Source organism: Odocoileus virginianus, chromosome 23, assembly GCF_023699985.2.
Source record: "Odocoileus virginianus isolate 20LAN1187 ecotype Illinois chromosome 23, Ovbor_1.2, whole genome shotgun sequence".
In the NCBI taxonomy this organism is placed as follows: Eukaryota; Metazoa; Chordata; class Mammalia; order Artiodactyla; family Cervidae; genus Odocoileus; species Odocoileus virginianus.
The window spans coordinates 23,760,251-23,782,901 of NC_069696.1; the positions used below are offsets into that span (position 1 = coordinate 23,760,251).

Sequence of the window (22,651 nt, forward strand, 5' to 3'; positions counted from 1 at the left end):
CTTTTAGTTTAGATATTTTCTCTAATTTGTATATTTTTTTTACATATTTGAAATAGATTATCACATGAACTTAAACATAACTAAAAAATTTTCCAAGAGAAATCAATTTGGTCAGACATATTTTTCCTTATCAAAGAGAAAAGCATATCTATCACACTAAAAAAGAAAATTTCAGGAAGTTGTAAAGTTTGAGACCCTTTCAAAAGTTTTCAAAAACTTCACTCAATATAGCAAATATACTATAGAGAGTAAGAAAAAGAAGACTTTTATATATATAAAATTAAGCTTTTTTCTGATTATAGAAGTCTACGATATTGCTAAAACTCACTAAAATGTTACCTGTAGTGATGACCCCATGGTTGAATGATTTATAAAAAATGCTACCAAATTCAAATGTCCACTTAAGGACATGCAGCCAAAGAGATCACATGGAGAAGCTGGAAGTAAATTAAACATTGAAGGATAGGTGGGATCTCACAGATGGAATTTTTGAAGAGAAAGAGAGATTTAGCTATGACCAGGTTCAGCTCCAAGAATAATTTTATTAGTTTGGAGACTAAGAACAGTATTTAAAATTATTGAGTGTTTACTATATGCCAGGCTATGTTTTAAGTACTTTTACTCATTTAATCCTCTCAACTATCCAAGCAGTCAAGTGCTCTTATTCCCATTTTACAGAGGAAGATATTGAGACACTCAGAGGCCAAGTGACTTGTTCAGGGTACTAGTAAGTGGTTGAATATGACTGGAAGCCTAGCTGGCAAGGCTACAGTCTGTGCCCTCTGCATGAACCTCTTATAGCCGTTCACAAATCTATAGCGTTGTCTGTGTCGGGCCTTTGTGTATGTGTTCTTAGTCCTCACAGCAATTCTAAGAGCTAGGTATTGTTGTTCAGTCATCAAGTCATGTCCAATTTTTCATGACCCCACACTAACAGTGTCTGGTCATATTTCCTCGTTTCTGACCAAGATTTTTATTACACTTAGTATAAAATGAAACATAGCTACCTCTTTTTCCCTTACTAAGCATATCACAATGAATTGGTAACATCTGTTTTTTCACAGATTACCTTCTGAAAGAATTTGTCATGCGTATCTTAGCTTTTTTTTTCTTAACTATAGTTGACTTACAATATCATCGTTCATTTCAGCTGTAGAACAGTGATTCAATATTTTTATGCATTACAAAATGATCAACACAGTAAGTCCAGTTACCATCTGTGTCCATACAAAGTTATTACAGTATTATTGACTATATTCCCTATGCTGTACATTACATCCCTATGACTTATTTATTTTATAACAAGAAGTTTCTAACTCTTAGTCTCCTCCACCTATTTCACTAATTCCTCCATCTCCCTCCCCTCTGGCAACCCCAGTTTGTTCTCTGATTCTATGAGTCTGTTTATGTTTTGTTGTGTTAGTTTTTTAGAATCTGCATGTCAATGAAATCATATAGCATGTGTCTTTCTCTGACTCATTTCATTTAGGATGATGCCTTCTAAATCCATCCGTGTTGTTTAAAATGGCAAGATTTCATTCTTCTTTATGGCTGAATAACATTTCTTTACATATATATCATAAATATATATATATACATATATATATGTGTGTGTGTATATATATATATATATATATATGTGTGTGTGTGTATATATATGTCACATCTTTTTTATCTATTTGTATATTGATGGACACTTAGGTTGTTTCCATATCTTGGCTGTTGTAAATAATGCTCCTCAATTTGCTGAAAGTGAAAGAAAGTGTTAGTCACTCAGTCTTCCCAAAGACTGTAGCCCTCCAGGCTCCTCTGTCCATGGAATTTTCCAGGCAAGAATACTGGAGTGGGTTGCCATTCCCTTCTCCAGGGTATCTTCCTGATCCAGGGATTGAACTTGACTCTGTCTCATTGCAGGCAGATTCTTTACCATCTGAGCATCAGGGAAGACCATTAAAAAAAAGAAAAAGTACCATGAGGTTAAAAACATGATCTGTTCTATCATTTCATACTTTATTAATAAATATATTTTCTATAAAATCACATTCCCTATATTAACTTTAGTGGATAATAGTCACATCAAAAATAACTTGGAATTACTATTTGAGACAGTATAGGTCAACTCTGTAAAATAACTTGCCCTTCCTTCTCTGTTACAGCTCAGTTACATTATTCAAAGCCTATAATTAGCAAGTTTCTCTAACCATCCTACAATGAAGGAGGTTCATTCATTAGAGTGGAGAGAAAAATAACAAAAAATTTCAAATGGAAATAAGTTGTTGTAACTACCTAATTTGATTCTTCCAACCATTTCTCTTCCTGTTTATGGTTGTTCTTGCTTTTCGTTTTCTTTTCTTTTTTTTTTTTTTTTTTTTTTTGCTTATAGGGACCGAGCCCCTTTTATTTTTACTTCAGAGATGGAGTACTTTATTACAGAGGGTGGGAAAAACCCACAGCATTTCCAAGAATTTGTGGAGCTTTGCTGTCGAGCTTATAATATTGTCAGAAGACACAGTCGGCTGCTCTTGAACCTGCTAGAAATGGTAAGTCCCTTGGGGAATTAATAGAAATAATAAGCTTCACTTTTTTCTCTCTTTCAGTCGTCTATCTTTGTTAATGATTTGGAGTTCCCCAAAGAGCTATTCAAAATGGAATGGAATGAACAAACTAAAAGTACCATTGTACAGCTTACCAACACATTTCTTAATAATTCATAACATTAGTTCACAGTCATTGTCTCAAACCTTTCTCTTCACAATAATACTGATATATTCAGGGGTTATCTCAGTATATTTTTATTAAAGATCAAGGACAGTAATTTAGAATATTATATCAGTTGCATCGTACTTTAGGATTTTTTCAAAAGTATTTTTAAAATGTTATCTCATTTTCACATTATGGCAACCCAGTGATGTAGGACAAGCAAGGATTTTTCCTGGTTTTCCTCCCAGTCCCTTTGATCACTTGCTTATTTTCCAGATGAAGAAACTGAGAGTCAAAAATGTAGGATGACTTGCTAGCAACTCAACTCTAGAATAGCACATTTGAGTCTATGCATCATAGTCCTGGGTGCTCTCTGTTGACCAACAGAGGAATTTTTAATGTTTCACTCCACTGTCCAGTGAACCAACCAAATGTCAGGGTGAAAGGAGAGGGATCTGATAGAAATATCTCCTGGAAAGGAAATGTGGTGATTCCTATGGGCACATACATACACACTAATAACTGCAGCAAATTGTAGGAGATCTGTACATCTTTCATAAATCAGCATGGTGTTGGAATCAGTACAATCATCACAAATAACTGGTTTAGGGTGAGCTGTATGGAGACAGTAACATGGAAACTTATATTACCATGTGTAAAATAGATAGCCAAAGGGAATTTGCTATATGTCTCAGGAAACTCAAACAGGGATCTGTATCAACCTAGAGGAGTGGGATGGAGAGAGAAATGGGAGAAAGCTTCAGAAGGGAGGGGATATATGTATACCTGTGACTGATTCATGTTGAGGTTTGGCAGAAAGCAACAAAATTCTATGAAGCAATTATCTTTCAGTTCAGTTCAGTTCAGTGCAGTCCCTCAGTCGTGTCTGACTCTGCAACTCCACGGACTGCACACGCCAGGCTTCCCTGTCCATCACCAACTCCCGGAGCTCACTCAAACTCATGTCCATTGAGTCGGTGATGCCATCCAGCCATCTCATCCTCTGTCATCCCCTTCTCCTCCCGCCTTCAATTTTTCCCAGCATCAGGGTCTTTCCTAATGAATTGGCTCTTTGCATCAGGTGGCCAAAGTATTGGAGCTTCAGCTTCAGCATCAGTCATTCCAATGTATATTCAGGACTGATTTCCTTTAGAATTAACTGGTTGGATCTCCTTGCAGTCCAAGAGACTCTCAAGAGTCTTCTCCAACACCACAGTTCAAAAGCATCACTTCTTCGGTGCTCAGCTTTCTTTATAGTCCAACGCTCATATCCATACATGACTACTGGAAAAACCATAGCTTTGACTAGATGGAACTTTGTTGGCAAAATAATGTCTCTGCCTTTTAATAAGCTGCCAAGGTTGGTCATATTTTTTCTTCCAAGGAGCAAGCGTCTTTTAATTTCATGGCTGCAGTCACCATCTGCAGTGATTTTGGAGCCCCAAAAAAGAAAGTCTCTCACTGTTTCCATTGTTTCCCCATTCTTCAATTAAAAATAAATAAATTTTTAAAAACTGGTTTAGAACCATCAGATGACAGTTCTATTAGATGTTGTTAAGGGTAGGTTTGAATTCCCGGGTTTGAATTCTAAGTTGGCCTCTTACTGGTTATATTCCTCAGCATGTGTTACTCACCCCAATTGGACTCTTATTTCCTCATCTATTAACTAAAGGTAGTAGCATCTACCTTGTAGGACTGATAAATACATGACCTAGTGCTGAATACTTTCCATGAGCATTTATGCTAAGTGCCTTATGTGTATTAATTGATTTACATTTTGTAATAGCCCTATTAGATAATTAACATAAACAACACAGTACCTGTCCTATAGTAGGATCCAGTTATTACACTAGATCCTTGTTAACCTATTAGAGCATTGTCCATACAGTATCCCCTAATCACTTGGTTATTTAAATTTAATTACCATGGAATAAAATTTAAAATTCAGCTCCTTAGTCTCACTAACCACATTTCACTTGAAATTTCACATTTCACTCACCAGCCACATCTAGCTAGTGGCACCATATTGGGCAGCACGAATATAAAACATTTCCATCATAGCAGAAAAGTTCTATTGCATAGTATTAAATAAATGTTGACCTTCTTGCACTGAAGATTGGCTTTTGGTTCTTGTTTCACCTTTCAACCAACATATGGACCTTACTTCTTTCCTCTCTGTCTTGAAAATATGGATTTCTAAATATTCTATAAACATGTAGTCCTTCATATAGAAAGACACTTTGGTTACTTCACATGTAAACTAGATATATACGGTTCTGTCCATCTCCAGAGTGAAACTGACTTTCCAGTAATAGCCAGTGATTCATACTGGTAGAATTTTATTCTATCTCCCAATTCTGTTAGGCCATATTACAGTCATAAACAGAGATGGTTTATAGTTCATTGTATTCAAGCCACAGGTAAAACTACAAGGGCTGAGTCTATGACCTTGACTCCATTTCATAGTAAATATCCAGATGATGTCAACGTTTGCACTCTAATGGGGTCTAACTCATGAATCCATAAACCTTTGAGTACTTACTATATGCCAGAAACTGTGGAGAATACATGAACATATGAGATCTTGTCAGTCTTAAAATTTTCAATTTAATAAGGAGGACAAAATTCATGTACACAAGCAAATTAGGTACCCAGCGATTCTAAATGTCTAAAATGCTGTAAGTAACTGCCTACTAAGACTGAGTACCATATTCTAACTATTGCTTCCACCAGTCACAGACATTTCAAAAATAAACCCAAAGCAGAAAAGGACGAATATCATTTTATACTGTTTCTCAGATGACAGTAAAATTATGCTGAATGACAAGCATGTTAAAATAATATGAAAGAACAGCTTTTGAAGAAAAAAAAATTCTAAAAGGTATTGGTGGACTTTTTTCTTTTGTTTAATAAACATTTCCACTTACGTAAAAAAAAAAATTTTAGCATGCGAGTCATAATATATTAAATAGTCATTAAAGAGTAATACAATGTTATTTCATCTAAAGAAGTAGATATGTGATATTTTATTCAAGTAGTCAAATAATTTTTCATAAAATAACATTAAAATCAGACATTGAAGGATTTTGGTAAGTAGTATTTGCAAAAAAATTCCCTGTTTTAATTATTCAAGTGTGACTTTTAGGCTAAGGAAGAAAAGTTGGCAGTGAATGATACTAATTCAAATTAATTTTATGATCTTAGATTTAGACTTTTACAGAAATTGAAACAGATATCAGATGCAACGTGAGCCAATTAGTGTGTGCATGTGTGCTCAGTCATGTTTGACTCTGGGGCCTCATGGATCATAGCCTTGGTGTCAGGCCCCTGTCTTCATGGAATTTTACAGGGATGAATACTGGAGTGGGTTTCCATTTCCTGCTCCAGGGGATCTTCCTGACCCAGGTATCGAACCCACGTCTCCTGCATTGGCAGGCTGATTCTTTACCACTGAGCCTCACCTGGGAAACGGACCAATTAGACAAATGAAGGTGGTTGTTATTTAGTCATTAAGTCTTCTCCGGCTCTTTTGTGACCCCACACATGTATAAAACAGCAATGTTATATCTCTGTTTCTGACTACTTACCTCTTGATTCTCTGCTCTTCACATTTCTTTCTTATGGGGTTCTGTAGATAAACAAAGCATCAGTAAAGGTTTCAAGACCATGTCTTCTCTGGTAGAGCTTCTTATAAAATAAAGACCAAATTTAAATGTACAGAAGATTGTTTTACGGCATTTAGTTATTTATTCTATCACTCAACAAATATTTGATGAAGATTGGCTGCATCTATGTCACTGTGCTAGGCCCTGGAGATATGTCTGTAAAGGGATAAACAGAATTTCTGTCCCCATGGGGTTTATAGTCTATTGGAAAAAAGAAGTATCCATTGTCAGAAGAACAGCAGTACCAGTGCCAAGCTCGGGTTTTTTTGCTTGTTGTTTAATTGTAGTATAGTTGATTAACAATGTTGTATTAATTTCCACTGTACAGCAAAGTTAATCAGCTATCTATATACATATATACACTCTGTTGACATTTTTAGGGGGCGTCCCTGGTGGTTCAAATGGTAAAGAATATGCCTGCAATGTGTGTGACTGGAGTTCGATCCTTCTGTCACGAAGATCCCTGGAGAAGGGAGTGGAACTCACTCCAGTATTCTTGTCTGGGGAATCTCATGGAAAGAGGAACCTAGTGAGCTGCAGTCCATGGGGTCGCGACTAACACTGACTTTTCACTCCCTTTTGGATTTCCTTCCCGTCTAGGTCACCACAGAGTATTGAGTAGAGTTCCCTTTGCTATACAGTACATTCTTATTAGTTACCTATTTTATATATAGTAGTATGTATATCAGAGAAGGTGATGGCAACCCACTCCAGTACTCTTGCCTGGAAAACCCCATGGACAGAGGAGCCTGGTAGCCTGCAGTCCATGAGGTTATGGAGAATCGGACATGACTGAGCGACTTCACTTTCACTTTTCACTTTCATGCATTGGAGAAGGAAATGGCAACCCACTCCAGTATTCTTGCCTGGAGAATCCCAGGGATGGCGGAGCTTGGTGAACTGCCGTCTATGGGGTCCCACAGAGTTGGACATGACTGAAGCGATTTAGCAGCAGCAGCAGCAGTATGTATATATCAATCCCATTCTCTTTACCCCAAGCTATTTTTTTTTTCCATTCCAATTCTGGCCTACACATGGACTCCTTTTGGATTACTTTCTACCTCTGTGTGTAATCTATATTTCCCTCAACTCTCTCTCAAATGACTTCTTCTGTGTTAACTTACTCAAAAAGAACTTAATCTACTGTGCCATAACCTAGTTATGACTTGAGAAGTACTTGACATGGATCATAAATTCTGCCCTCCATGAATGGTCAATAACAAAGGATTATGAGACACAAACATTTGGTGTCTGCTGTGGAGTTCATTGCTCATCGTTGGTAGAGAACAGTCCGTTTCCAGTTATCCACAGTCATTTTTGTTTACTCCTGGGAAAAGCTGGGGAAAAATAATCTATGAAATTCCCATCTTGCTTAAAAGCAAAACATCTGTAGAGACCCAAGAGTGTTGCTGGCTGAATTCACTAACATAAAAGCCTGTATTTCATCAGCTTTTCTCTTATTAAAAAATCAATAGCAGTCATTATGGAAGGCTCCCAAAGAACATAGGGACCATTCACCCAGTTTAAAATGTTTATCACACCCATTTTTATATCCAATATTTCCCAACAGAAATCTTTCTAACTTCTCTACATGGTGGCAAAGAGTGTCTGCTTTCTGAAGCATGACTATCAAGATAGATTTGGACTCAGTAGTTGAAAAACAGAATTAAAAAAAAAATTTTAATGTTCCCATGTTTTAAGAAGGAACTTATCTGTTTATCTGTACCAGCCACCCTTTCTCTTTCTTATTGTTGGTGATTTAGTCACTAAGTCGTGTCCAATTCTTGTGGCCCCATGAACTTTAGCCTTGCCAGATTCTTCTTTCCATGGGATTTCCCAGGCAAGAATACTGGAGTGGGTTGCCATTTCCTGCTCCAGGGGATCTTCCCAACCCTGGGATCTAACCCACATCTTCTGCATTGGAGGCGGATTCTTTACCACTGAGCCCGCCGGGGAAGCCCATCTAAAGTTTTGACCCCTGTAATATAAGCTGGCAGGCACTGGAATCACATCTCTGTGGGTCAGTGAACAGACCTGGCGAAGTGAACCCAAGTTTGAGACCGTCCTTACTCTCCCGTGCAGAGCTGCAACACTAAAAGCCCTCTTTCTAAGGAATGAATCCCATCAACAAGGGCAAAGTTAGCACTTGCTTCCTTTAATCAGCCACATGAAAGGGAGAGAATTTGGATCTGAGGCCATCTGCAGCTGGCAGACCACTGGTGTGGTCTGTGTGTGTATGTGTGCATGTGTAGGAAGGGGTAAGTATAAGGTCTGTTTCCCAAAGAAATGTTTGACAGAGCCCTAAAGGAGCATATGTGAATTCAGAATATTCAGAGAAACTAGAAAGGAATTCAGATCTAGGTGTTCATAACAAGCAGACAGTCATAGTGTGTTAAAGGGGGACACTGTCACAATAAGTGCACATATGTCTCTGGAATTCTTAAGTACAGAACCGATAGAACCTAATCTGAGCTTTAGTTGCTCTTGGCAATGTATCTCCCTATGGTTGATTTTAAGTTTATTAGTTGGGACTGAAGTTCTATCTGTAGGTTTTCAATGCCTCACAGGGTTTTTATTCACTCATGCATTCATTAATTCAGACATTCATTAAGTCCTAACTACAAAGCACCATGTTAAGCAATAGAGACAATTCAATGTGGACTAAAAACTTAATTTCTATTCTCAAAGAACTTAAGATCTAGTGTGACAAACTTACACTCAAATAAAACATAGCTAAATCTAAGCAGCAATAAGTTCTTTGAAAGAGTTGTAACCAAAATAGGATTACTGTACAAAGAAAACAAATTATGAAATCTTAGCAAGGGCACCTGTGGTGCTTTCAAGGAGGAAGAAGTATTTGAGATGAGCCTTCAAAAAGAATTTCAACAGACAAGGGAAGAGAGGAAAGGAATCCTGACTGAAAGAAAATCATAAGTATGTGTGAAGGCTTAAAGACCATGGGCATATCATGTGTTAGAAACAGAGGTGATCAAGTGCAGCCAGTCTGTGGCACAGATGGAGGCCTATGTAGATAGTAAGGTTGAAGTGTTAGATCACAGTTAGATTAAGAAAGTCATTTATGACCAGGATGAAAATTTTGGATTTATATAGCCACCTGAGATATAGCCATCTGAGAACCTAGAAAAATTTCTTTGTTTTTGATGAAGGAAGTACCATCATACTAAAATCCATGTAGCTTGGATTTTAGATGGATAACTTAGAAATTATGTAATTAGAGAGATAAGTATTGAAGAGCCAGAAAAAAAAAAAACTATTCAAGTTATCTAAGCAAATGAAGATGGGGAGCTGAGCTGGAACAATAATTGCAATGGAAGACTGTCATTGGGAATCAAGAAGAAGAGAAACTCAAATAAGATATGAGTTTGTTGTTACTATGGGCTTCCCTGGTGTCTCAGACAGTAAAGAATCTGCCTGCAATGGGGAGACCTGGGTTTGAGCCTTGGGTCAGGAAGATCCCCTGGACAGGGAAATGGCTTCCCACTCCAGTATTCTTTCCTGGAGAATGCCATAGACAGAGGAACCTGATCGCAAAGAGACTCAACTGAGTGACTAACACGTTCACTTCTTGTTATTTGGACAATAGTGGCAGTGAGATATGAAATAAAAAACAGGAGGAAGAGTTTATAGGAGAAGAAAATTTGCTCAACTTTAGATATCATGAATTTAAGATGCTGGATCATCCACAGGGAAAGATGGCTAACAACTTCCCAGGACAACCTAATCCATTCCCATGGTTTCAATTACTATCTGTATGCTAATAACCCCCAAATCTGTATTTATGTTTTAAGCCCCAACTAGTCCACCAAATACATCCAGTCAACCACCTAGTTTTCTCAGTTCTATCCCCTAGGTATATTTAAACTCTAGTAACTTTTCTTCATTCCTCAACAGTCTCCGATCTAGCCTCTTATTTGGCCCCACTTTATTTTTCACATGTAACCATGATGATCTTTCTCAAACACAATTCATTCTTTTTATGCTCATATATAAACATGAAAGGAGCTTTCCTTGCCTTTAGGATAAAGTACAGAATATTTCCTATTGCTAAAACATCCCACATTCCTTGCCTTTTCAGCCCCATCTCTTGTCACTCACCCACAGGATACCCAATGTTCCTGAAATCTATCTTGGATATCTGTCTGTGAACAAATGGAAGACATCTTGCTTTCCTCTGTCCATCTATTTATGCTGGTCCCTCAGCCTGTATGGAAAGAGTAGGAAGGGAAAATAGTTTCAAATCCATTTTTTTTACTTGAATTTCATCAAGTCAGTCACAATTTCAGCCATCCTCCATAGCCACATTCTGTTTATTCTTTTTTAAGATTTTTATTTTTTGATGAGGACCCTTTTTGAAGTCTTTACTGAATGTGTTACAGTATTGTTCCTGTTTTATGTTTTGGTATTTTGGCCACAAGGCATATGGGATATTATCTTCCTAACCAGGGATCAAACCTACACCCCCTTCATTGGAAGGCAAAGCCTTAACCACTGGACATTCAAGGAAGTAGACTTTTCTTTATTTTTAGGATCAACCTCGTTGTTCTTAACTTCCCACAACTGTTCTTAACTTCCCTTCCTCTATTCCAGAGCAGGAAGTAATTTATTTTAGTCATGAGATACTGATGACATTCTTTTTTTCTCAGAGCTCACATTTATCTCAAAGATCTATTTTTTTTCTAAGCTGTCTGCCTATAACTAAAGAGAATATTATCCCTTCAATCTACACCATAATTTAAACAAAGCATTTTCCCAAAGTTTGGCAAAAAAAATACCTGAAACTTTGTATGGTTTAATCTTTGTTTCATTGTTTTAATATTTTTTTAATAAATTCAGTCACCACTTAACTAGAGAAAAATGTGTTCTTATATTAAGAGTCATTGACTCATGAAAGAACATAAGATTAAAAAGCAAAGGAATGGGGCACAAGATTAAGCAACAGAAAGATGAATTCTTTTCTTTCCTTACACACCATTTGATCTGTATGCTTTACTTACATGTTTGGAGGGATTAAGTTTTTCTTCTTAAAAATAGGTATTGTGATATAATTTTTGTGTTATAATTTATATGTATAGCTCTTTCTTAATCATTACTAGTTGATTCTCCCAGAACATGTTGGGTATTTTTATATCCACTTTAAAAAGGAGAAAATGGAAATTCAAAGAGGTTAAAAGCCTTTTTCAAGATCATTTAGATTTTAAATCATGGATCCAGAAATTCAGACACTAGAGCTCTTATTATTTCTATTGTCTCTTGCTGAACATGCCTCTTCTACAGAAGACAAGAATGGAGATTTTATTTACATTTATTGAGATTTTTTTGTTTGTTTTGTTTGTGTGTTTTTGTTTTGCTAAGATGTTACATGCAGGATTGCCCGAGCTAAGTGGAATCCAAGACCTGAAATATGTGTATAATAATCTTCGTCCACAAGATACAGACCTCGAAGCAACAAGTCATTTTACCAAGTAAGACTAGCTGTGAATGTATGCGTATGCATGTATTCTTGTGTACAGACACATCTCACATTTGAGATGATCTCAGGGTGAACAGTCATGGGTATAAAACTGTCATTTCCAAAACAAGCTTGTGTCTTTTACCCTAGGGACAGAAAAGCTGCAATGCAGACTGTCTAGCAGGAGGCCTTAGTCAGCGTTTCTGTAGGAAAAGCTATTGTTCGCTAACCAGCCTCTTCATGTAACACATTACTCAATAAAGAGGTCAGAGAGCTGACAGAAATAAATTGGTTGCTCTACTCAAACTATGTCCTGAAAAACATTTTGGAAAAAGATTTATGATGAGATATGGACTCACTACTTTCATCTCTAAGAAAATACAAATGTTGGAATATTTGGTGACTATCTTCTGTTGTTAATCTAGTTTTTATTAAACAAGTCTGGGAAAGCGCTAGTGAACAACAAGGTAAGAGTCTGGGCACAATATACTGATTATCAGATAGATTCAAAATCTGTCAAATGGGTGGTTCATTTTATAATACAAAAATCTCTTGAACTTTAATTTTTGAAAGGATAGCAAAACTGCTAGCAGATTTTAGATGCTCCATAAATGTTAGCCATAATCATTATCCTAGTAAACATTTAAGTAGAGAAATACAGTGCTGTTTCCTGTAATTTCTTAATATTGAATCATGTGTATATTCAGTCACTCTGTCGTGTCCAACTCTTTGCAATCCCACGGACTATATAGCCCACCAGTCTCCTCTGTCCATGAGATTTTCTTGAAAAGAACACTGGAGTGGGTTGCCATTTCCTCCTCTAGAGGTTCTTCCCAATCCAGGGATCAAACCTGCATCTCCTGCGTTCCCAGCACTGGCAGAGAGATCCTTTACCACTGAACTACATGGGAAGCCCAATATTGAATCTTATTTGAGTCTAATTTTTAATCATTGTAATAGTCAACTGGCAATTAGTAAACACAAATTATAATTTTTTAATGGATGTATGCTCTGTCTTGTTAAAGACAACACTACTGAGAGTAAAATCTTTCCCACACAGGTATTATTTTTCCCTCCTTTTCCCAGAATGTATAGCGTAGAAACTGTCTCCATTCCAAGGGATTAGGGGGAGTTCATGGGAATGTATGTCCTAAACACTCAGAGAATTTCACTTTTGTAAGGAATCTCTGTTTAACGAACTTTAATGGATACGCTGCTCTTGTGTTGAGTGGTAGAAATATGACAGAATACTATAGCTAGAAGAGCCCTAGCTTCTAAATAAAATAGTTTATTTACTTATTTATTCTGACAATAAATATGCAAATGAGAAAACTGAGATCTAAAGAATTAAGGGCTTGCCCATGATTAAAAGAAGTAGTAAGACATAGAGCTAGGACTAGAGCCCAAAGCTAAGGCTTTGATCTCATGCTCTAGGGTTTTTGCAGCATTCAACATCGGAAACTATATGATATGATTAAGGAACTCCAGGCAGAGCCCCTGTCAAAAATATACCTTCCTGCTATCTGGTTTGCTTCTGAAATTCTACCATTAGTGATTCTTTAGGTAGGTCTGGTTTTTTGAATCTTAACCCTGAATATTCATTGGAAGGACTGATGCTGAAGTTGAAGCTCTTATAATTTGGCGACCTAATGTGAAGAGCCAGCTGATTGGAAAAGACCCTGATGTTGGGAAGTATTGAACTCAAGAGAAGAAATGGACAAATGAGGATGAGATGGTTGGATGGCATCACTGACTCAATGGACATGAGTTTGAGCAAACTCCAGGAGATAGTAAAGGACAAGGAGGCCTGACCTGCTGCAGTCCATGGAGTTACAAAGAGTAGGATATGACTGAGTAACTGAACAACAACAAAAAAGCGCTTTAATAGTAAAATTATCTCTGAAAGAAGCAATGGTTTATATCTACTTGCATGCTAAGTTGTTTCAGTCTTGTCCGACTCTTAGAAACCCTATAGACTGTAGCCCACCTGGCTCCTCTGTCCATGGGATTCTCCAGGCAAGCATACTGGAATGGGTTGCCATGCCCTTCTCTGGGGGATCTTTCAGACCCAGGGATTGAACCCACATTTCTTATGTCTCCAGCATTGTCAGTCGGGTTCTCCACCACTAGTGACATTTCAATTCAATTCAGTTCAGTCGCTCAGTCATGTCCAACTCTTTGAGACCCCATGAACTGTAGCATGCCAGGCCTCCCTGTCCATCACCAACTCCCAGAGCCTACCCAAACTTATGTCCATTGAATCAGTGATGCCATCCAACCATCTCATCCTCTGTCATTCCCTTCTCCTCCTGCCCTCAATCTTTCCCTGCATCAGGGTCTTTTCAAATGAGTCAGATCTTTGCATCTGGTGGCCAAAGTATTGGAGTTTCAGCTTCAACATCAGTCCTTCTAATGAACACCCAGGACTGATTTCCTTTAGGATGGACTGGTTGGATCTTCTTGCAGTCCAAGGGACTCTCAAGAGTCTTGTCCAACACCACAGTTCAAAAGCATCAATTCTTCAGCGCTCATCTTTCTTTATGGTCCAGCCCTCCCATATATACATGACTGCCGGAAAAACCATAGCCTTGACTAGATGGACCTTTGTTGGCAAAGTAATGTCTCTGCTTTTTACTATGCTGTCTAGGATAGGTTGGTCATAACTTTCCTTCCAAGGAGTAAGTGTCTTTTGATTTCATGGCTGCAATCACCATCTGCAGTGATTTTGGAGCCCCCTGAAAAATAGGCAGCCACTGTTTCCACTGTTTCCCCATCTATTTGCCATGAAGTGATGGGTCCAGATGCCATGATCTTAGTTTTCTGAATGTTGAGCTTTAAGCCAACTTTTTCAGTCTCCTCTTTAGCTTTCATCAAGAGGCTCTTGAGTTCTTCTTCACTTTCTGCCATAAGGGTGGTGTCATCTGCATACCTGAGGTTATTGATATTTCTTCCAGCAATCTTGATTCCAGCCTGTGCTTCTTCCAGCCCAGCATGTCTCGTGATGTACTCTGCATATAAGTTAAATAAGCAAGGTGACAATATACAGCCTTGACATACTCCTTTCCCTATTTGGAACCAGTCTGTTGTTCCATGTCCTGTTCTTACTATTGCTTCCTGCCTGCATACAGGTTTCTCAAGAGGCAGGTCAGGTGGTCTGGTATTTCCAACTCTTTCAGAATTTTCCACAGTTTATTGTGATCCACACAGTCAAAGGCTCTGGCATAGTCAATAAAGCAGAAATAGATGTTTTTCTGGAACTCTCTTGCTTTTTTGATGATCCAGTGGATATTGGCAATTTGATCTCTGGTTCCTCTGCCTTTCCTAAAACCAGCTTGAACATCTGGAAGTTCATGGTTCATGTATTGCTGAAGCCTGGCTTGGAGAATTTTGAGTATTACTTTACTAGCATGTGAGATGAGGGCAATTGTGCGGTACTTTGAGCATTCTTTGGCATTGCCTTTCTTTGGGATTGGAATGAAAACTGACCTTTTCCAGTCCTGTGGCCACTGCTGAGTTTTCCAAATTTGCTGGCATATTGAGTGCAGCACTTTTACAGCACCATCTTTTAGGATTTGAAATAGCTCAACTGGAATTCCATCACCTCCACTATCTTTGTTTGTAGTGATGCTTCCTAAGGCCCACTTGACTTCACATTCCAAGATGTCTGGCTCTAGGTGAGTGATCACACCATCATGATTAACTGGGTCATGAAGATCTTTTTTGTACAGTTCTTTTGTGTATTCTTGCCACCTCTTCTTAGTATCTTCTGCTTTTGTTAGGTCCATACCATTTCTGTCCTTTATTGTGCCTTCTTTGCATGAAATGTTCCCTTGGTATCTCTAATTTTTTTAAGAGATCTCTAGTCTTTCTCATTCTATTGTTTTCCTCTATTTCTTTGCATTGAACACTGAGGAAGGCTTTAGTATCTCTCCTTGCTATTCTTTGGAAATCTGCATTCAAATGGGTATATCTTTCCTTTTCTCCTTTGCTTTTCGATTCTCTTCTTTTCACAGCTATTTGTAAGGTCTCCTCTGACAGCCATTTTGCTTTTTTGCATTTCTCTTTCTTGGGGATGGTCTTGATCCCTGTTTCCTGTACAGTGTCACAAACCTCTGCCCATAGTTCATCAGGCACTCTTTCTATCAGATCTAGTCCCTTAAATCTATTTCTCACTTACAATGTATAATCATAAGGGATTTGATTTAGGTCATAACTGAATGATTTAGTGGTTTTCCCCACTTTCTTCAATTTAAGCCTGAATTTGGCAATAAGGAATTCACTTCTAAGTGCCCCTTAGAAAACTACAAATATTAGTTGACAATTGACTGTGGCCAAAGACACTAGCTTGAAGACTGGAAGAGGTGTTTCAGATCCTCAGTTTCAAGGATGAGGGATTCTCAAGTTGCCTCAATTAGTGGGGGCAAGGGACTAATGAGAAATCCCAAGGAAGGACAGCTAACTGTCTGCCTCAGGAAGAACAGAAGGTCTATCACAGGGCCTGGAAGGTCCTTCCAGATTTATGTTGAGGGCAGCTCTGGGGACCTCATGAATAGGAAATCAGCCTTTTACTCAAGCTGCTGACCCTGCTACAGTTAACTCCATCCAAGGTGTATGGGTTCACCTAGTACCAGAAATAGTCCCCTCAGGCTATTCTGTCAGGATCTGACTGGGATGCCCTTCTTTAAAGTGGGCTGCAGCAGGGCAGGCACAGTGGTTGGCATGTCAGTGAGACAGAGTCTGATGGGGGAGGAATGGAGAGAGGGCCAGAAAAGGTGGAGTTTAAAACATGATTGTGCTCCAACCTGCATTTGATGTGTCATGCTTGAACAAAGCAGTTACAGGCTACAGTCCACAAATAAGCCCTGCTACCATTTAGGACAAAGGGAAAAACTATATATCAGATGAAGAACGTTCTTTCAGGACGAGGCCATAGAAAAAGGTAAATAAGCTTTGTCTGCCAGAGTCTCATCCCTCCACATCCTCCAACTTCATCTGACACACTCAGATCTGTGAGGGATAGAATTGCAGAGATGGGAGAGCTTGCCTATGTTGACTCATCTCCTTCCCATTGAGAGGACCTGAACAAACAAAAGAAGTGGATCTGAAGCCAGTAGAATTCTGGCAGTGAGCTAGATCTCATTTATCTGCCTGCATCTCTCCGCCAGGCTAATTTTCTCACTTTCAGATGTTATGTGGTACATTCGGTTAATTAAACATTTTTCTACAAATTTATAGTCAAGAACTTGTTCTCTTTGGGAGACTTAAAACACATCTGGTCATCTAAACCACAGCACACTATTACTCTGTTCAGTAATTTTCTCTGACTTGCCATATCCTACCTCTTACTTTTGAGGACCTTATAAACTTTATTGTCTTTATTGAGGTTTATCCACACCACCTCTGTTATTCCCAAATGAATTCTTGCCATGGTAGATCAATTTGTCAATATACATTCAGTCCTGCAGGTCTTCCCTGGTGGTTCAGTGATAAAGAATCTACCTGCCAATGCAGGAAATACAGGAGATGCCAGTTCAGTCTTCCCCTGGGTTGGGAAGATTCTCTGGAGGAGGGCATGGCAACCCATTCCCGTACTCTTGCCTGGGAACTCCCAGGAACAGAAGAGCCTGGTGAGCTACAGTCCATGGAGCCGCAAAGAGTCGGATACGAGTGAGCACACAGGTATTCATGCCTGCTTTGTCTTTTTAACTTATGTGTACAGCCTCATCAAAAATGGCTTCCTAAGAATTATAAAATTACTAGAAAAGAGGAGGGTTTCTGATCTAATCTTTAGTCCTATCCATCCCTTGAGACTCTGGATGTCATCCACAAAGGCTTTTCAGATTATTTTAATACTCACTAGTCTTCTATAACTCTACAGAACATGTATTATTTCATGATATGCCTAATTTACTGAATTATATACTATCTAGTATATCACCTAAGCTAATCTGCTGGTTAGTTTAATCAGTTTTTCCCAAGTAAAGCAGAGGACTTATTTCCACTTCCAAAAGTATCTGAATGTGAAACAAGCTCTAGTCCCTTAAAATATATTAAAAAGTTTAATGTCACAGAAAATACAATTTTACCATGAAACATCAAGTGTACAAAACTCATATAGCAATGGCTAATATTTAATACAGTGCTTCTTACATGTCAAACTTTTTTCTAAGTACTTTTCCTACAGTAACTTGTTTAATCATCATGACAAGTCTATGAGGCAGTATCACTTTTCTCTACATACTTAGATCAGGAAATTGAGACCCCAGAGAAAGAAAATGATTTGACAAAGGATACAGCCAACAAGAGACAAAGCCACGATGCAAATCCAGGGGCTCATGCCCCATAACGCGGGGCCTTAAATTCTACTGTGCTTAGATGCTCCCCTCACAAGTGAGGGCTACTGGAGTTGCGCTGCTTCTTAATTCAGACCACAGTTTTCTTGAGATTCATTCATTGGAGCCCACGCAGGCTGCTGGATGATATTGTAACCTTTCCTGGGCACCTATCTTCATTCCTGAATACCCCCAAGCCTTGGCGGACTGACGTCCTTCACAGAATTATTATTCTAGCTCTGTACTGTGCCACCATCAGGTGTTCCCCAGGTGTTTGGTTCAGGATGGTGGTGCTAGTGGTAAAGAACCCACCTGCCCATGCAAGAGATATAAGAAATGTCAGTTTGATCCCTGGGTTGAGAAGATCCCCTGGAAAAGGAAATGGCAACCCACTCCTGTATTCTTGCCTGGAAAATCCCATGGACAGAGGAGCCTGGCACACTACAGTCCATGGGATCACAAAGAGTTGGACATGACTAAAGTACATACACATGCTGATACAGTGGTTGACCTGGGAGATCCCCATGGGATAACTTTATTACTGATGCCAAGACCACCACCTGCCTTCCCACTTTTGGCACATTACCAGATGCCTTGAACCTCTATTTTTTTTCTACTTTTCTTCTCAGAGAAATCTCCAGGAGACTCACTCTCCCATTCATTTCCAAGAGCCTGTCTCAGTAGTATCTTTTGTCCTAAAATCTCAATTATGTACCTTGATATTTTACATATGATTTAATATGCCTTGAGATTATCTTTTCAACTCTCCTTTAAGTTCCTTGGTCAGTATCTGTAGATCAAATGTTTAGTGTCTTTCCTATCACACTTTCCATCCAGCACTTTTGCTGGAACCTATTATCAAGGTTCAGGAAGCCTTGAATTGAATGTGACTATGATTCTTTGCCAGTTAAAAAGTTACTTAAACTCTCTATTATTTAGACATTTAAAATTTAAAAGGAAATTATACAGTATTCTTCTGTTAATGCTTAACATATAGAGTGAATTTATAAAAGCAGGCTGGTGAGTTGAAAACAATAAGGAAGCCTTTAAAAATTCTGTGTGCTTGTTTACTTCTCTGCATAAATTATACTGTTATCTTAAGCTATGTTTTCTGACATTATATGAATATCAAAACTTAAGGACAAAATTGAAGTGTCAATGACAGAGCACATAATTTACCAAAAAGGAAACCAAGTTCAGCAATGATCTTGGTGCCTCAATGAGTGTCATTAACTTGGGTATACTTATGAGAGCCCTGGTATATTTAAACCCCTTGTTCTCTTTGTTCCAACAAACTAGAAATATTTTCTGCCACTTTTATTCTGATATCTCTACTAAGATACTGATAAAACTAAAATGAAAATCAACCCTCTCCCACTACCACTACTAAACTCAGAGACCTGGGTCATGAATGAGGACTAAGCCATCTGAGACAGCATGTGCGGATACCTTGAGTGCCCTCATCTGACTACGGTATTAGCATTAAGAGGTTGCCCCTCTTGACCCTCTTCGAGACTTGAAAGAAAGAAATGGCTTTTCCTGTGTCTCTCAGGGAGTACTCTATTCATGAACAACACAGGATCCTGCTTCACTCTTGGGTATTCACATTCTGGGTTAAGAAATGATCACAAGAGCTTCAGAGGGTGTGTGACATTAAAAAATCATATTACAACAAATAGCATTTAGAGAAAAATGAAAATAAAATTGGTTTACCGGCCACAAAGGCTTTTTACCTCATTGCCAATTCCTCTCTCTGCTTCCTTTACTTTTTTTTTTTGTTTTACTCCCCTTACAGCTGCGTTCTGTTGAATAGAATCAGCAAAGTATCACGACTCAGTCCCTGCAAATTGATACTCTCATGTAATATCTCTGCCGAGCCCACTGCTAGGCAACAAAGGCAACCATCCATTAAAGTGCCATCCAAATGGGTTATTTCAGAATTTTCAGTCTCAAACCTCAGGCAAGCTGTCCTTTAGAAACAGGCAACCTATTTCACAGGCCAGACCGGGATCATCAAGCATAAATTTCCCAGCCTACCTTCCCTCCTATACGAAGATCCTGCTTTTCCCTTTACCCATTTCCTCCTCCAGATATATGAGAAGACATTTTCCATTTGTCTTCCCAGATAATCCATGTGGCCTGTCACGCAGATTCTTTGGTTTAGTAAATGTAAGATCTCCAGCTCTTCAGCTAAAACTGAAGGCAGCTTGAAGCAAAACAGAACCCCAGACTTCAAAATAACCAATTATTTGCATCAGTGGGGTATTTTGATAGCAAGAACTCGATTCTATCTGGTATCTTTGGGGAGAAGAGTATACATGGACACACACTGTCAACTAACAAACTCCAGAAACCAATATGCCTGGCCAGTTTCTATTGAAAACGAAGGACTTCTCTTCTGCTTATCTCTCCCTATCAAATACTACTTCTCTTTGCCTATTGGCCAGTATTCTCTCATATAAATTCCAGAGAGAGATTGTCTAATTGACTTAACTAGTGGCCTTTATTCCTACTGGACAGGGTCCTTCATGCAAAGTCATCATGGATTCAGTTGTCAATTATTATTCTCACCATGGGCCACCCCTTCACAGAGAACAGCCTGGAGCTTCTTCTCTGAACTCTGGGCTTTAGAAGGAACAGTCTTAATAAGGAGCGGCCATTGGGTAGAGGAGGCATAATGACTGTCCCAACAAGTACAAGCATGAAGCTGCTGAAAATGTTGATGACATCCCGAAAGAGTGCTCCCAGGCCTCACATCACAAACACAGGAGTCAGAGTCCCTTAGCTGACAAAGTATGCAGACACAGTGCCAGAAATCCCCAGTGTCCCCAGCATTCCTTCTTGTTTATTTTTCATGGTTATAGGCTTCCCAGGTGGCACTAGTGATAAGAATCCACCTGCTAATGCAGGAGATGCAGGTTTAATCCCTGGGTTGGGAAGAAATGGCAACCCACTCCAGTATTCTTGCCTAGAGAATCCCGTGGACAGAGGAGCCTGGTGGGCTACAGTCCATGGGGTTGTAAGGAGACTAACACAACTGAGTTTGCACACCTAACCTAATAAGGTGAGACAAGATTCCTTATGCTCAAATGTCTCAAAACATAGTTCAGTGGCTTTCTACCTGGTTTCTCCTGAAAACTGAGAAACAAGAGTATGGGACAGGAATGCAGATCCCTGCGCTCTTTTATCATTAAACTTTCTTGATTTTATTTTTTTAGGACTTTGCAAATTGTCATCTCATTGTTCAGTTGCTCAGTCGTGTCCAACTCTTTGTGACCATGGACTGAAGCACGCCAGGCTTCCCTGTCCTTCACTATTCCGGAGTTTGCTCAGACTCATGTCCAGTGAGTTGGTGATGCCATCCAACCATCTCATCCTGTTGTCCCCTTCTCCTCCTGCCCTCAGTCTTTGCCAGCATCAGGGTCTTTTCCAATGAGTCGGCTCTTCACATCAGGTGTCATCTCATGGATTGCTGAATTCCACAAATATGGGTCAAAGTTTTCTTTTGCCTTAGTTTAACTGTTGATACTTTCAGAAATGAATGCTCACAAGAAAATCCAAATAAAAAACAGGAGTTAGAGGAACTAACAGTTATGACCTCCAACTTTCCTTAAATTAGGAAAGCAGATTCAAAGGGAAATGCAAATTAAACTGGCATTTCCCTAAAAAAGTCTTCCATTTTTAAAAAATATAATTGTAAGAACTAATCTGAACTAAATTGATTTTTGAAACTACTATTTTTTTAACTGCAGATAAGACAGCTTTTAGAGGGGCTTCCCAACTGGCACAGTGGTAAAGAATTGGCCTGCCAATGCTGGAGACTCAGGTTTGATTCCTGAGTCAGGAAAATCCTCTGGAGTAGGAAATAGAACCCACTCCAGTATTCTTGCCTGGAATATCCCGTGGACAGAAGAGCCTGGCAGGCTACAGCCCAAGGTGTTGAAAAGAATTGGATATGACTGAGTTACTGGACACATAAACATATGATAGCTTTTACAATAAATCAAAAAAAAAAGATCTGGCTTTTAGGGGAACGTGGAGATCAAAACCTGGAATGCTATTTTGCTGGCATAGTACTTATACATAAGACTAGTCCATCTATATTTCCCTATGTTTTTTAATTCCATTTGCTCTAATTTAGCTAAATTTTGTAAGAAGCCTCCATAAGAAAATGTAAGAATTACTTATTGTATTAAAAGCCATGGAGCCTGGAATTCTTGTTTGTATGCAGCTGGGTGCCTTTGATGAAATTTGCATAACACTTGTAGATGAATTCTTAAGATTTGAAGCTTGGACCTGGAGGAGAGCAGTTTTTCATTCTTAAAGCCAGGTTCTAAACTATGAGTAGGAGAAAAGAGAAAAAGATGAGAAACTCTAAAGTTGCCTCTTGTTTTAATCCTTATCTAACATATCTTTTGTAGGATTTGAAGAGTCTACCATAAGTCAGTTTCCACAGAATCATAAATCTGTACATTTGTTTTCCC

The 22,651-nt window shown here is 38.6% G+C and overlaps 1 protein-coding gene across 5 annotated transcripts in view; it reads left to right on the plus strand.

Annotated features, from left to right (window-relative positions):
• Nucleotides 1-22,651, plus strand: part of PIK3C2G (phosphatidylinositol-4-phosphate 3-kinase catalytic subunit type 2 gamma) — a 440,932-nt gene that overhangs the window by 326,138 nt on the left and 92,143 nt on the right. For all 5 annotated transcript variants that reach the window (XM_070453682.1, XM_070453686.1, XM_070453683.1 and 2 more), the window contains 2 exons: nt 2,384-2,540; nt 11,739-11,848. In XM_070453682.1, coding sequence (XP_070309783.1) covers nt 2,384-2,540; nt 11,739-11,848 — 267 coding nt within the window. The remainder of the gene's footprint in view (nt 1-2,383; nt 2,541-11,738; nt 11,849-22,651) is intronic.